Source organism: Theropithecus gelada, chromosome 10 (assembly GCF_003255815.1).
Source record: "Theropithecus gelada isolate Dixy chromosome 10, Tgel_1.0, whole genome shotgun sequence".
Classification (NCBI taxonomy): domain Eukaryota; kingdom Metazoa; phylum Chordata; class Mammalia; order Primates; family Cercopithecidae; genus Theropithecus; species Theropithecus gelada.
This window is the reverse complement of record NC_037678.1, coordinates 91,575,376-91,591,994: the sequence shown is the minus strand read 5'-3', so window position 1 is coordinate 91,591,994 and position 16,619 is coordinate 91,575,376. Positions and strand designations below refer to the sequence as shown.

General features: G+C 40.0%; 1 protein-coding gene across 2 annotated transcripts in view; it reads right to left on the bottom strand.

The window, feature by feature from the left end:
- CFAP61 (cilia and flagella associated protein 61) overlaps positions 1-16,619 on the bottom strand; it is a 296,810-nt gene that overhangs the window by 175,049 nt on the left and 105,142 nt on the right. For both annotated transcript variants that reach the window (XM_025399395.1, XM_025399396.1), the window contains exon 13: positions 14,936-15,075. In XM_025399395.1, the coding sequence (XP_025255180.1) occupies positions 14,936-15,075 (140 nt within the window). The remainder of the gene's footprint in view (positions 1-14,935; positions 15,076-16,619) is intronic.

The window sequence follows — 16,619 nt, the reverse complement described above, 5'->3', positions numbered from 1 at the left end:
CCAGAGAGCTTCTCCATGCTTATTACATGTCTTTTTTTTTTCTTTTTTTACACATAATAAATACTATAACTGAGTTATAAAGAGTGTTGTTGGATACTAGACTGGAAAGTGAGAGTAAGTGGACATCTTCCCCCAGTAAGGCTTGAAGCTCAGACCATATCACGGTTCACTCCAAAAGGCCAGGGCTTTTTGTAGCCTACAGTGGTGCCCAATAAATGTTCGTGGGACATGGGGCTATCTTCCTGCAAAGGAGCACAAAACTGCAAACATTGTTTCACCAGTCTGTCCATGGAAATCTACTGGTGATTAGGGGTCACAACCATTTTGCATTCATCTCTGCTATTCATATTCACCAAAGAGGAATATTTCAGAGCTTTCCTTTGTTCTTAGAATTTCAGGGGGAGGAACAGGCAATGGCAGTATGTTTGTGCCCTCCTCTAAAATGACACTGTCCAGTACAAGAGCCCGTACACTTGAAATGTGGTACTCAGAACTGAGATGTGCTGTAAGAATAAAATATTCACTGAATTGTGGACTTCGTACAAAAAAGTAATATAAAGTATCTCATTCGTGCTTTTTAAATATTGATTATATGCTGAAACAATAATATTTTGGATATAATGGGTTAAATAAGAAAGAAATGTTACAATTAATTTCACCTACTTTTTGATTTTTAAATTAGTGTGGCTATTCAAAAATCTAAAATTACACATGTGGCTCAGAGTATATTGCTACTGGATGGGGCTGCTCTCTCTGTCTGTATTTGCCTCTGAGAACTATTTCCCAAAAGGTTTTTATTCAGCTTAAAAAGCAGAATGTAGGTTGGCTGGGTGAGGTGGCTCCCATCTGTAATCCCAGCACTTTGGGAGGCCAAGGCAGGAGGATCACTTGAGACCAGGAGTTCAAGACCAGCCCAGCCCAGATGGAGAGGTGAAACTCCATCTCTACTAAAAATACAAAATAGCTGTGCATGGTGGCTCACGCCTATAATCCCAGCTACTTGGTTGGCCAAGGCACCAGAATCACTTGAACCCAGAACCCAGGAGGCAGAGGTTGCAGTGAGTCGAAATCATGCCACTGCACTCCAGCCTGGGCAAAAGAGTGAGACTCTATCTAAAAAAAAAAAAAAATTCAGAAAGTAGGTCTTATTCCACATGTGACCTTTTTTGGCAGGCTCTGAGGCAAGGTGGCTGTATATACACTATTCCTCCTACAGTGGGTGCTGAGAATAGCAGCCTGTTTGTTTTTGCTTTAACTAGAATGAGATGTGGGAGACCTGAGGAGGAGGTGGTGTAGCTCCTTTGTTTTCTGGGTAAAGGGAGGAAGAGGTGTGGATTCTTTACTTAGCGTGTTCTGATAGCCGTGTGTCACTACGCACTTGTTCTTTGTGTCTTCACATCTCCACCTGTTGCATTTTAAAGCATTTTCATAGTATGTGGTTTTGCCTAATAAAGCATTCTCATAGCAAAAAACAAACAAACAAACAAAAACGGGACACATACTTGTTGCTACATGGGTATTTCCTTTACAAAGTAAATTGCTTTTAATTGCTTCTAGTTGCTTCTACACAGCAATTGGCAGGAAAAAGTGAAAAATGAATAAATGTAAGAAATAAACTCTTAAGACATATTTCCTTAAAATCAAGGATTAACATGGATTCATTAAGAATTATTCATTCACTCCATCACAAATATTTATTAAACATCTGCTGTGTGCCCCGTGTGTTCTGGGTGCTGGGGATACATCAGGGAAACAGACAATCCACAATTTCTGCTCTCGTGGAGCTGAACTGCTATTGACTCCAGACCATATTTTGAGAAATAATTCTGAAATTCTTTAAAGTTTTAAATAAGGCACATGAGGTTAGAAGCAGACCAATTGTTATGGAGACCTTCATCTGTGTTTTTGCTAGAGAAAGCACCTTGAAAAATACAATGACTTCAAGACAAAGTTGTCAGGATGCATACTATTTTATTCTCAACAAAAAACACTCATTAGAATCCTTAATTAAAATGACATGGATCTCAAATATATATATGTATCATGTCATCTATACCAACAGAATACTGTTGTCAAATTATCAAGCAGCTATCTTTATTTCTTGCCCTATTCTCAGATAAATCATAAAGCTTTATTCATTGAGGGTCTATAAAATGATACCACGACCTTCTGTGGGATGAACTTTAAATCTGCTAAATAAATATCCAATAAAACAAAGTCTGCTTCAATGATTATGTACTGACTTAGGCCTGGCAGGACCTCAGAAGATGGTGGCTCATTGGATGCACCTAAACGTGGCCCTATTTTCATCTCTCTGCAAGTTTCAAATAGGAAGTTGCTTCTCTCATTTTAGTCATTCTTTCATTTTAGCTATTATGGTGGCTCCCTTCTTTCAGTCCCATGGCCTATAGCCAGGAAGGAGAACACTCCCACCTCCCTCTATCTGTTCCACATACCTTGCCTGACCTTCCCAGAAGCGAATGTGTACTCAGTAACCAGAAGAGTTTAGCGTTCTTTTCCCTAGGGTGCAAGTATGGTTCTAAAGCCACCCTGAATCAGTGAGGGAGATTAGTTATGTTTTTCATTACCCATCCACATGGTTTCTTCTATCCACAGAAAAAGCAAGGTATCTGGAGGGCTTCCCACGGCTTTACCTCTCCAGGTCACCTCTCTCATATGCTTTCTCTCTCTGATGTACTTAAATGCTCTAACCTGTTAGTCCTCAGGAAATGACACCTCTCCGTGAAGAAGTGATGAAGTCCCGCCCACTGGCCCCTTCTTGAGTCCTGAGAGTCTTGCAGTCTGGGTCACCTGCTTCACAAGAGGTTTGCTTCTCCCTGTTTTTGGCTGACTTTGACCTCAAGGATCAGAGTTTCTAGTATTTAATCAGATCACAAACACGATAAAGTAGAATATCATATATGAAAGTGGAAGGAAAAAGATTTAACACAACTTTTCAATACCAAAGTGAGTGGATGAATTGTTTTAGACACTTACAAGGTTATGCGTGTGTGTGTATATATATAATATATACATATATATGCACATAAATGTATGTATACACATAAATGTGTGTGTATATATATACACACACACACATATAAAAGTTGTATATATATACATATAACTTTTACTTGAAGTTCAGGGGTACATGTGAAGGTTGGTTATATAGGTAAACTTGTGTCATGGGGGTTTGTTGTAGAGATTATTTATCACCCAGGTATTAAGCCTAGTACCCATTAATTAGGTTTCCTGATCCTCTCCCTCCTCCCACCCTCCACCCTCTGATTTGCCCCAGTGTGTCTGTTGTTCCCCTCTAGGTGTCCATGTGTTCTCATTATTTAGCTCCCACTTATAAGTGAGAATGTGTGGTATTTGGTTTTCTCTTCCTGCATTAGTATGCTAAGGATAATGGACTCCAGCTCCATCCATGTTCCTGCAAAGGACAAGATCTCATTCTTTTTTATGGCTGCATAGTATTCCATGGTGTATATGTACCACATTTTCTTTATCCACTTTACCATTGATGGGCATTTAGATTGATTCCATGTCTTTGCTATTGGGAATAGTGCTGCAATGAACATGTGTGTGTATGTGTCCTTAGAATGATCTATATTCCTTTGGATATATACTCAGTAGTGGGACTGCTGGGTGGAATGTTATTTCTGTTTTTAGGTCTTTGAGGAGTCATCACACTGTCTTCCACAATGGTTGAACTAATTTACACTGACACAAACAGAGTATAAACATTCCTGTTTCTCTGTAACCTTGCCATCTGTTATTTTTTGACTTTTTTGTAATGGCCATTTTGACTGGTGTGAGATGGTATCTCTTTGTGGTTTTCATCTGCATTTCTCTAATGATCAGTGAGGTTGAGCTTTTCTTCGTATGATTGTTGGTTGCACGTATGTCTTCTCTTGAAAAGGGTCTATTCATGTCCTTTGCCCAGTGTTGTTTTTTGTTTTGTTTTGTTTTGTTTTGAGACACAGTCTCACTCTGTTGCCCAGGGTAGAATGCAGTGCCGTGATTTCGGCTAACTGCAAGCTCCGCTTCATGGGTTCACGCCATTCTCCTGCCTCAGCCTCCTGAGTAGCTGGGACTACAGGTGCCCAGTTTTTAATGGGGTTGTTTTTTCCTTGTAAATTTGTTTAAGTTCCTTATAGATGCTGGATATTAGACTTTTGTCAGATGCATAGTTTGCAAAAATTTCCTTCCATTCTATAGGTTGTCTGTTCACTCTGTGGATGGTTTCCTTTGCTGTGCAGAAGCATTTTAATTAGATACCACGTGTCAATTTTTTCTTTTGTTGCAATTGCTTTTGGCGTCTTCATCATGAAATCTTTGCCCATTCCTATGTCCAGAATGGTACTGCCTAGGTTGTCTTCCAGGGTTTTTATAGTTTTGTGTTTTACATTTAAGTCTTTAATCCTTGAGTTAATTTTTGCATATGGTGTAAGGTGTCCAGTTTTAGTCTTCTTCATATGGCTACCCAGTTATCCCATCACCATTTATTGAATAGAGAATATTTTCACCATTGCTTTTGTCAGGTTTGTTGAAGATTAGATAGTTGTAGGTGTACAGGCTTATTTCTGGGTTCTCTATTCTCTTCCATCGGTCTATGTGTCTGCTTTTGTACCAGTACCACGCTGTTTTGGTTACTGTAGCCCTGCAGTATAGTTTGAAGTCAGGTAGGGTGATGCCTCCAGCTTTGTTCTTTTTGCTTTGGATTGCCTTGGCTATTCCGGCTCTTTTTCGGGTCCATATGAATATTAAAATAGTTTTTTCTAGTTCTGTGAAAAATGTCAATGGTAGTTTAATAGGAATAGTATTGAATCTATAAATTGCTTTGGGCAGCACGGTCATTTTAATGATATTGATTCTTTCTATCCATGAGCATGGAATGTTTTTCCATTTGTTTGTGTCATCTCTGATTTCTTTGAGCAGTGTTTTGTAGTTCCCCTTGTAGAGATCTTTCATCTCTCATTGGTTAGGTGTATTCCTAGGTATATTATTATTTTTTTTTGGCAATTGTGAATGGGATTGCGCTCTTGATTTGACTCTAGGCTTGACTGTGGTTGGTGTATAGGAATATCAGTGATTTTTGCACATTGATTTTGTATCCTGAGACTTTGCTGAAGTTGTTTCTCAGCTTAAGGAGCTTTGGGGCAGAGACTATGAGATTTTCAAGATACGGGATCATGTCATCTGCAAGCAGGAATAGTTTGACTTCCTCCCTTCCTATCTGGATGCCCTTTATGTATTGCAGAAAATAGGGCAATTTTTTAATACCAGTAAATAAAAATGAAATGACAGGGAGAAGAAAAAGTAATTTGAGTCTTTCTGAATTCCAAAGAAGTGATCGTTATAATAGAATCATGAAACAATTTGATAGTCATTAGTATTTCGGTTTAAATCAAAAATAAATAAACAAAACCCACACAATTAAAAATGAGGTTTCTATTGGGTTCCGTTCAAGGCGGCTGATTAAAAGCAGAAGGGGCCAAGGACTGATGATGTTAAAACACTCTCCACAATAACACGGGCCTGAAATAGGTACAATGGTAACTTTCTGTGTGAGTCACCCACAGAAAAGCAAAGAAGACAGAAATGGTGAGGGGAGTAATTGCTTAAAGGACAACTAGTTAAATGCATTTTATTTACTGAGCCAAGTTGATGGCTGTATGATCTAACTCAGCAGTAAATATTTATTTATAAAAAATAATTCCTAGCACAATAAATATTGGTTAGCCAAGTACATCTGAAATGTTTCCCCACATTTAAAATGTCAAATTTCAGAAAAGCATCATGTGAAAGGGTGGCAAGATGGAGTGGGTGACCAATTCACCTGAATGTGTTCTCTACTAATGAATAAACAAGAGGACAGAAAAGCCAGTGGGTAGGTCAAGAATGAGCAAGCAGCGGAAATAGAAAAGGAATCATCATCTGTAGCACACACTCACCCCGTATTAAGTTTGGAAATGTCCTAGAGGTTAATATAGGAAGAAACTGTATCATAAAGAAAGCATTTAATTTATTCACAATTAAAGTGCAAGTTAACATAAACATTAGGAAATGTTCTCATCTCAAAGGCCTGTAGTCACTAAACAAAAGGAGAGGGAACCTGAGTGTGGAATGTGTTGACAGAAGAGGTAGCCATCACTAACGACTGAATGAGTAATTTGTCCCAGTGCTCACCAGCACAGCCAGAGGGCAGATGACAGACACAAATATAATTTCCCAAGGGAAGAAGAACAAAATTAGGTGGAGGACCAGAACATGAGGTCATGAAATTTAAAGTAACCAAACTTAAGAGCAGAAACAATTCATCCCAAATGTCAAGAGAAGTGAAGCAAAAAATAGAAGAACATGATACATTTTTAAAGAGTAGGTGTAGAGGACCTGAGCCCTCACCATGCCCAAGTGGCTCCTCCTCACCTCCTTCAGGTCTTTACTCATGGCCACCCTTCCTGTCCTAGGCAAAATGGCAGCCCCTCTCCCACTCAGCACTTCCGATCCCCTCTCCGCACCTGCTATACCCTTCATGTTCGCCCTCAGTGCCTACATACTGTGCATTTGGATCTCTTTCCTTTACATCTTTCTCCACCATCTAGAATGCCCCCGGTGTGGGCAAGAATTTCTATCTGTTTGCATCATTTCTGTTTCCTCAGCACCTGGAATAGGACTGGCACACGTTTGCAGTCAGTGCTGTGGATTTTACTGGATGAATGAGGGGGTTTGCTGGGGTCTCTGAGAAGGAAAACAGACATCAGCCAGTACTCTCCTCCTGCACCCCAGAACCCAGTGGCCATTTTGTCAATGTGATAGACGTCAATTTCAGGATGGAGGGAGGGTGGAAGAAAGGAAATAAACCAAGGCCCTGGAGATACAAATCCTAAAGCCCTGCCTATCTCCAGACATCCTGCTTATGTGAGCCAGTACATGTCCTAAAGCAGAAGCCATTCTGAGTTGGTTTTTCTTTCCAACTGAAAGCATTCTCATTGTTAATCTACATTTTGAAATGCAAAAAATGGTTTTAGAAAAACACAGGTGGAAAGTGTGTATGAAAAAAGAAAGGGCCAGGAACTAGAAACAAGCAAGAGAAATTAAAGCATTACTTGATATAAATAGAAAAAAAATACGTAAAACAGTTATAGTCCACATATTCTTACAAATCTAACCAAAAGGTTATATTTATATATAGAAGAAACTTAGTAACTCAACAGTACCAAAAAATTACTAGATCATAAAAGGTTTAAAGTAGGTGTGGCCTTTAAACTTCTAAAATTGTCTAGAAAAAGAAATAAATATAAAATAAAAGAATAAAAAGTAAAGTAGGTATGGCTTATATGTTTTATAGAAAATCTGTATTTGGAAGACAGATAATCACAATTCTTTTTTAAAAAATTAATTTAATTCTATTTTAAGTTCCAGGATACATGTGCAGGACAAACATATGTTACATAGTGTGCCATGGTGGTTTGTTGCACCTGTCAACCCATCACCTAGGTATTAAGCCCAGCAAGCATTAGCTACTTATCCTGATGCTCTTCCTCCCCTCGGACCCCCACTGACAGGCCCCAATGTGTGTTGTTCCTCCCGGCCCCCGCATGTGTTCATGTGTTCTCATCATTCAGCACCCACTTATAAGTGAGAACATGTGGTGTTTGGTTTTCTGTTCCTGTGTTAGTTTGCTGAGAATAATGGCTTCCACCTGCATCCATGTCCCTGCAAAGGACGTAGTCTTGTTTCTTTTTTATGGCTGCATAGTATTCCATGGTATCATAGTATTCTATGGTACCACATTTTCTTTATCCAGTCTATCAGTGACGGGCATTTGGGTTAATTTCGTGTCTTTGCAATTATGAACGGTGCTGCAATGAACATATGCGTGCATGTATCTTCAAAATAGAATGATTTATATTCCTTTGGGTATATACCAGAAATGGGATTGCTGGGTCAAATGGTATCTCTAGTTCTAGGTTTCTGAGGAATCAGCACACTTTCTTCCACAATGGTTCAACTAACTTACATTCCCACCAACAGTGTAAAAGTGTTCCTATTTCTCCATAGTCTTGCCGGCATCTGTTGTTTCTTGACTTTTTAACAATCGCCATTCTGACTGGCATGATATGCTAGCTCTTTGTGGTTTTGATTTGCATTTCTCTAATGATCAGCGATTTTGAGCTTGATTTTGAGCTTTTTTTCACGTTTGTTGGCTGCATGAATGTCTTCTTTTGAGAAGTGTCTGTTCATGGTCCTTTGCCCGCTTTTTAATGGGGTTGTTATTTTCTTGGAAATTTGTTTAAGTTTCTTGTAGACTGTGGATGTTAGACCTTTGTCAGATGAATAGATTGCAAAAATTTTCTCGTATTCTGTAGGTTGTCTGCTCACTCTGATGATAGTTTCTTTTGTAATAAATCACAATTCTTTTCTACCAGATGATGTATTCATTAAAAAAGCAGAAGCCCTGGCCGGGCACAGTGGCTCACGCCTGTAATCCCAGCACTTTGGGAGGCCAACGTGGGTTGATCAGGAGGTCAGGAGATTGAGACCATCCTGGCTAACATGGTGAAACCCCGTCTCTACTAAAAATAAAAAATAAAATAAAAATTAGCTGGGCATCGTGGCCGGTGCCTGTAGTCCCAGCTACTCAGGAGGCTGAGGCAGGAGAATGGCATGAAACCTGGGAGGCAGAGCTTGCAATGAGCCAAGATCACACATTGCACTCCAGCCTGGGCGACAGAGTGAGACTCCATCTCAAAAAACAACAAACAAACGAACAGAAGCCCCTACAGTGCTTCTCAAACTTTTAATGTGCATGAAAGTCAACTGGTGCACTTGTTAGCAACACAGATTCAGAAAACCTGCGGCAGGGCCTGGGATTCTGCATTTTAGCAAAGTCTCAGCAGATGCTGCTGCTGCCGATCCCTGGACCACACCTGCAGTGGAACTGAAGAGCATATGAAGAAAGAACTGTCCTTGAGTAAAATGAGGTAACCTTGAGAAGGGAAGCCAGGTGCTAAGGAGCAAGAAGGAAGAATATGCCACGGTCCATGATGGCCGTATGCCCAGCCCACCCCGATGGCCTTCTTTAAGGGACAAACAAGTTCTTATAAAGTCTCACTTTCTAAAAGCCAGGTGTGAGTCCTCACAGATACAAAGGGTGCATGTCACTGAGCATCACTGGATAGTGCCCTGACTTACAAAGGACCCTGGCTGCTGCACCTGAGCTCCTCTTGCACTCCTGGCTGACACGCAGGTGCAGGGGACTGGCTGGAAACACCTCGGCACTTAAAGACAATGCCATGGGGACGCGGGGACAGAAGGGGATGGCCCTGTGCAGGCACTGCCACCTCGGGGTAACTGATGCCAAGAACCCAGAAAGGTGATGGGAAGTCTTCTTTAAGGTCTCCCCCACTCTCACATTTCCAAACTTCATTTTGTGTGATATGAAATTCCATCAAATTCATTTGTTAGTAAACTCATTTTTAAAAAAAAAAAATACAAACATTGCTGGGGTGTAAGGGTGGGGGTTGCTCTTCCTTCTCATTTCTGTAGGAGCCTCTTCAGGTTGGCTGCCGTCCTTTCTCTCCTCCACTCCTGCAGCCACAATCAGATCAGCTGCCTGGAGAGGGTGCAGGAGTGTGGACTTTAAAAGAGCAAAGGGAAGAGCGATGTACTCCCTATAGGAACTGAGCAATATTGACAGGCAAAGCTACCATTTTTAACATTAAATGTGTGGTTTCACTAAAAAGCTTTTTATGCTTAGAATATGGTTTAAAGAATTAAAGAGGAGATCTATGCTTTCTGTAGAAAACAACTGCCCACTGCCATGTTCACCCCTAACGGTGATAAGCGTGTGGGTTTCGAGGGATGCCTTCCCCTATGGGACCGTGCATAGCTTCTTGAATGGAAAAAGGCAAGGGGCACAACCATGGCACTTGGAGAAGCTACAGGAGCACACAGGCAGGGAACCTGGTGTGGGCTGGCAGGTGTGCTGGCGACAAATTGGAGGAGGCTGTGAAGGAGGGTTCCTGATGAGGGCTCAGGTGGCAACTGCGACAACACATGACTTGTGAAAGACACAAAAACTAGTTCCGCTTCTGAGTCTTTAATATTTCAGAAAAGAACCCAGGTATACATCAGGAGCTCCAATTTTAAATGCAAGTCATTCAAGAAAAAGAAGCTGGCACTGAAAAAGGTTACGAAGAAAAGCCAGGGCTCCACTGCAACCAAACTAATTCCCAGACAAGTGTGGAAAGTCTCATCATTTAAAAGATTGAGATTTTATTTTTAAGAAAAGTAATGCATGGACATAGTAAAAGAGTGTGTAAGAAAAGAATATGAATGTAAATTATGTAATTAAAGCTACTAAGAACAAGGCCGCTACTACAGCCAGACCGATGACCCCTTCCTAGATCCATATCATCTCATTGCTCTCCATCTCTAGTGCCTTTATGCAATTGGATTTATTCAGAGTGAAAACTCCAAGAAAAAAAGTCACCAATGCACTTAAGAATGTGGAGTATAAAGTACATTTTTAAAAATTCTACTTGAATCATAATACAATATAAAATCTCAGTGTAGAAAAAATTAACTACACTTTTCCGTCACAGAAGTACTGCACACCCACTGATTTTTAAAAATTCAAACAGAAATAACCCATTTAAAAATAGGCAAAAGACCTAAACAGACACCTCACCAAAGAAGACACACAGTTGGCAAATAAGCATATAAGACATGCTCAACACCACATGTCATTAAAACAGCGAGGTACCACTAACATACTGATTATAATGGCCAAAATCCAAAACACTGATGACACCAAATGCTGGCAAGGGTGTGCAGCAGCGGGAACTCATTCACTGCTGGTGGGAATGCAAAATGGCTCAGCCACTCTGTCAGATAGTTTGACAGTTTCTTGTAAAACTAAACATATTCTGGTCATAGGATCCAGCAATTGCACTCTTTGGTAGTCATCTAAAAGTTGAAAACTTACACCCACATAAAAACCTACACATGAATGTTTATAGCAGCTTTATTCATAACTGCTCAAACTTGAAAGCAACATGAGGTTTTTCAAGTAGATAAATGGGTAGACACACTGTGGAACATCCAGACAACGGAATATTATCCAGGGCTACAAAGAAATAAGCTAGCCAGTCATGAAAAGACATGGAGGAACCTTAAAAACATATTAATCAGTGAAAAAAGCCAATCTGGAAAGGCTACTAACAAGATTCCAACTTTATGACATTCTGTAAAACGTAAAATTCTGGAGACAGTAAAAAGACCAGTGGTTGACAGTGTTGTGGGAAATGAGGGATTAACACACAGAGCACAGAGGATGTTTAGGAGAGGAAAACTATTCTGTGTGCTATCATAACAGTGGATACATGTCATTACACATTTGTCCAAAGCCATAGGATGTACAACACCAACAGTGAACCCTAATGTAAACTATGGACATTGGTTGATAATGATACGTCAGTGGTGGTTCATCGATTACAACAAATGTGCCAATCTAGTGCCGGATGTTCATGATGCAAGAGTCTGTGTATGGTGGTGGAGAAGGGACTTGTGAGAACTCTCTGCACTTTCTGCTCCATTTTGCTGTAAACCTAAAACTACTCTTTTCAAAAAATGTTTACTGGCCAGGTGTGGTGGCTCACGCCTGTAATTGCAACACTGGGAGGCCAAGGTGGGTGAACTGCTTGAGCCCAGGAGAGTTCAAGATAAGCCTGGGGAACATGATGAAACCCCATCTCCACAAAAAATACAAAACTCAGCCAGGTGTTGTGGCACAGGTCTGTGGTCCTGGCTACTTGGGAGGCTGAGATGGGAGGATCACCTGAGCTTGGGAGGCTGAGGCTCCAGTGAGCCATGATAGTGCCACTGCACTCCAGCCTGGGCAAGAGAATGAGATGCTGTCTTAAAAAAAAAAGTTTATTAAAACAAAAAAAATCAAACATAACAGATAGATGTAATGCAAAAAGTCACCATCTTCACCTACAATTCCCAGTCCTGTTTCCCAGAGGCATATAAGGTTAATGAAATCCTATGTACCTTTTTAGAACTTCTATACATATACAAGATAAAAACTAGATATAATGTTCGCATAGTATCCTTTTTCCTCTTCTTTTTAATTAAGGAATCAACTGAGTTTCTTACTGGGCACATGCCCAACCTGCCAGCAACGTATCTTGCAGGCTCCCTTGCAGCTAAGTAGGGCCATGAGACCAAGTTCCTTAGCACACAATATGAACAGAGGTGATTCATGTCCCTGAGAGGAAAGTGCTTCCCCTCCTCCACTTCTCGTTCCACCCTTCCCTGTGGGCTGCAATGTGGCTACAGCGCTCGGAGCTAGCTCTGAGCACAAGGAGGAAAAGTCCACTCTGGCCATGGGTCTGAAACTCTTGCATGCCACAGAGCCCTTTAACCCTCTGGTGATGCTGTGAACTCCTTCCCAGACAAATGTTTCTACATTCATAAAATAAAACACAGAGGATTACAAATTATCTTGAAACACAGTTAGCAAAATGTTTTTAAAAATGTGTTACAGTAATGCCTGTGCCTCTTTGTTAATGCATTAAATAACAAATTCTGGTTGAGAATAAAATCACTGAAATTTCAAAGTAGGGTAAATATATGTGATATTTTTGAGACATCTGCAACAACAAAAACATGAACGAAAATATCTGTCACTTCCACTGGCTACAAAGTCGTGGTTTCTGCTAACACTATGAGACCTGCTAGCTCCAGTCACAATGGAAGGACACACTAAACTTCACTTACAGGTTAGTGGAATAAAGATGTCGCTTTCCTTCCCATCCAGATTCACAGACCTCATGCTTCTCTCTGGATATGTTAGGTAAAGACCCTTGCTCTATGGAGTGGAGGAGCAATAAGAGAAGGAACTTCAGTTCCTGGACAATTTCATGGGAAAAAAGCTGATAGTCTCCTTAGACCACGTGCTCATGTCTGGACTACTGCAGGACAGAGACAGAACTGGCTCAAGTGTGTTTAGGGGTCACTCTGATACAACAGTTTAGCAATAGTGCTGACTGCTACCTATGAACACTTTACAACAATCAGATGGGATTACACCAACCACACTATGTAGAGAAACAGTATGTGGGGTGGTCATGAGTTGGCTCCGTAAGCTAAAAGCCTAGGTTCCAATTTCAGTTCTGCCACTTTCTGCTGTGTGGACTGTAGACTAGTTACTCAACCTCTCTATGTCTCAGTCTTCTTACCTGTGAAATGAGAATAATGATACCTAACTAATTAGGTCACTGTGAGTGTTGATACATGGAAAGTGATTATTAAGAAAGCGCCTGGCACACTACAAATCCTCAATACATGTTAATTATCATTAGTATTAGTACTTGTACTATTGTTGTTTGACTGTTTTTCTCACCATCCTAGATATCTTTCCACATAGGATACAGAAATCTGGTTTTATTTCTTCAAATCTTCATCATAATGTACTAAATGAATTTGCTAAAATTCATTTAACCAGTACCTAATTATGAAGTGAACATCTAGGATGTTTCTCAAAGTTTCACTCAAATGGTTAACACAGCACTTACAGAGCGAGCTCTCTGACGCTCCTCCACCAAACCTCTCGTCAGAAGATTGTGCGTCAACTTTATTGAGGTCTAATTTACATACAATAAAAGGCCCTCATTTCAAGTGTGCAGTTTGATGAGCCTCAGAATATTTTGTAAAAATAAGATAGAAGATATTAAATATACACTGATTTTTGGATTTTTTTTTCCTGTACAGTCTGGTCATGCCTTTTATTAATTGTTCTATTTAGGAATTAAATGATTTTCTTATTGATTCATTAAAGCTCTTTATATATTAAATATACCTACCTTTTGTCTGCCATATTTGTTTAAAACATCCTTCTGTTGGTCAGTTACATTTTAATTAAATCACGTGGTTCAAAAAACTTGGTATAGTATAAGAAACCTTAATTTTTTTCTTTCATGTTTTAAAAAGAACTTTCTCATTCTGAGACGTGATAAAGGTCGGAGCTAGCTCTGAGCACAAGGAGGAAAAGTCCACTCTGGCCATGGGTCTGAAACTCTTGCATGCCACAGAGCCCTTTAACCCTCTGGTGATGCTGTCATCCAGCACTCCATATTACTAATCCAGCACTCCATATTACTTTCCTAATCCAGCACTCCATATTACTTTCTCAGGAAAGCTTCATCTGGCTGGGCCAACTCTCCCAATGTTCCATGCTCAGTACCACATGCCCAGCACTGGTTACTCCCATCACAGTTGCAGTTTTACACAATGTGTGTCCATAAGCCTTGAAAAGGCAGGGACCATGTCTGTATGTTGTTCACCATTGTGTTCCCAGAACTTGGCACAGAACCTAGCACTGTAAATATATTTTCTAATTTTTTAATATTTACATTTAACTCTTTTAAAAATTTTTCAATATTTACATTTAACTCTTTAATCACCTGAGAATCTATCTTACGATAGAGTATCAAAAAAGTTTCTATCTTCATTTTGCCCCACCATTTACAGAAGAATCCTTCCTTTCCCCACTGTTGTGACACACACTTTGTCATGAATGTATTATATACACACACTCACATACAAAGCTCAATCTGCACACTGAGTTCCTACTATACTGGGTCTGTTTCTTGTGTTACATTGTTCTGCCTACAGAATCAGTCAACGTGGCCTTGTCTTGATTGTTGTGGAGCTCTATTATGTTTTAATATCTGACAGGACAAATCTCTTCTCAAGTGCCATTCTTTCTCTAAATGTATTAGTTAAAATCACTTAATCAAGCCCTCTTCTAATAAAAGTTGATCTTTAAAATAAATTATTAAAATAGCAGGGAGCTCCTTGTTTCCTTGTCTTCTGTAATTTCATGGATTGCTGTGTGGCCAAACATGTGTCTACTCACTTGAGCAAGCCGGCCCGGTGGAAGACGTAGAGGTCCTGCTCGAGGGTGCAGGTGCTGAAAGGGACCATTTTCACAAAGTTCTGGATGAGGATGAACTCAGGGGTGAGATGGGGCAGAGAAATTATACAGAAGTTCTTATCCTAACATCATCAAAAACCAGGACACAGAGAAAGAATAAAAAACCATTAATCAAAAAACAAATTTCTCTAACAAACACCAAGAAAACTAGAAGCAAAATGTGTTCATTAAGGAGAGGATACTCAAATTACCTTTCCTGTAATTTGGAAAATAATCACATAAAATTCACGAAATAAGCAACTACAAGAGCATGGAAAAAGTATCTTTGTGTGTCACTGAAACCTGAATAAATTAATCTTATAAACAATGGCAGTCATTCAGCATAACTCTTCTGGGGAAGTAGTTTTTAAACCAAGACAATTCATACTTGCAAGTTCACTTGTGTCACAAAGTCAGTGAGGTAGCATGGTGTCCTAGCAAAGGCCTCTTGCTTCCTAAGTGACCTTACACCAGTGGCCCCTTCCTATTAAGAGACGGGAGGATGATACTACGGCCTTTTTTGGCTCTAAAATTCTGTGACTATCCATAAACCAACGTGTATGTATTTTATCATGACATGATCCCAGTTGGATGAACAGATCCATGAGCATGACTAAACCTAGGCAGTGGGTTTAGTTAGTAGACACAAGAGGTCCTGCATGTCCTGAGGGCTGTCATTCACCTATTCTAGGCCTGCCCTGTCAGTACAGTAGACAATGAAATGTGGCTAGTATGGCAAAAGAACTAAATTTTAAATTTTATTTCATTTAAATTCATTTAAATACAAAAAAACTGATACTTAATTCCATTACTGGAAAAGTTTTATGTGTGCTTGGTTTGTGTGAATCTACTTATCCAACTGTAAATTTTATAACATCTAAATACAGATGAACTATTTCTGATGAAAATTCAGTACTTGTATTGAGATGTGCTATAGATGTGAAATATATATTAGACTTCAAAGACTTAGCATGAGAAAAAGAATGTAAATAGCTCACTAATAAGTTTTCATATTGATTATATGTTGAAATGATTACATTTGCCCAGGCACAGTGGCTCACTTCTGTAACCCCAGTACTTTGGGAGGTCAAGATGGGAGGACCACTTGAGCCCAGGAGTTCAAGCCCAGCCTGGGCAAGATGGCGAGATCCCATCTCTACAATTTTTTTTTTTTAATTAGCTGGGCATGGTGGCATGTCCCAGCTATTTGGGAGGCTGAGGCAGTACAATCTCTCAAGCCAAGGAGTTTGAGGCAGTAGTGAGCTATGATTGCGACACTGCATGCAGCAAAGTGAGACCCTGTCTCTTTAAAAACAGGATTGGGACATATTAAGTTAAATAAAAGATATTATCATATAAACTTCATCTGTTCCTTTTTCTTTTTTTTCCTTGTGGCTCTTGGAACATTCAGAATTACTGATGTGGCCACAATCCATGTCTGGACAGTGCTGCTCTAGGCTATCTGAGCTTCACGCAGCTGCCTGATCCTCTGCCAGGTCCCTGCAGAAGCAGCCTGCTCTTCCCAAAGCTAATTTGTCCCTTTGGGATCTCGCCTCTTCTTGAACCCTGTGAAGGCATTACTTGTGCTAATCCAAAACCCTGGGGACATTTGTGCAGCTCAAAGGAG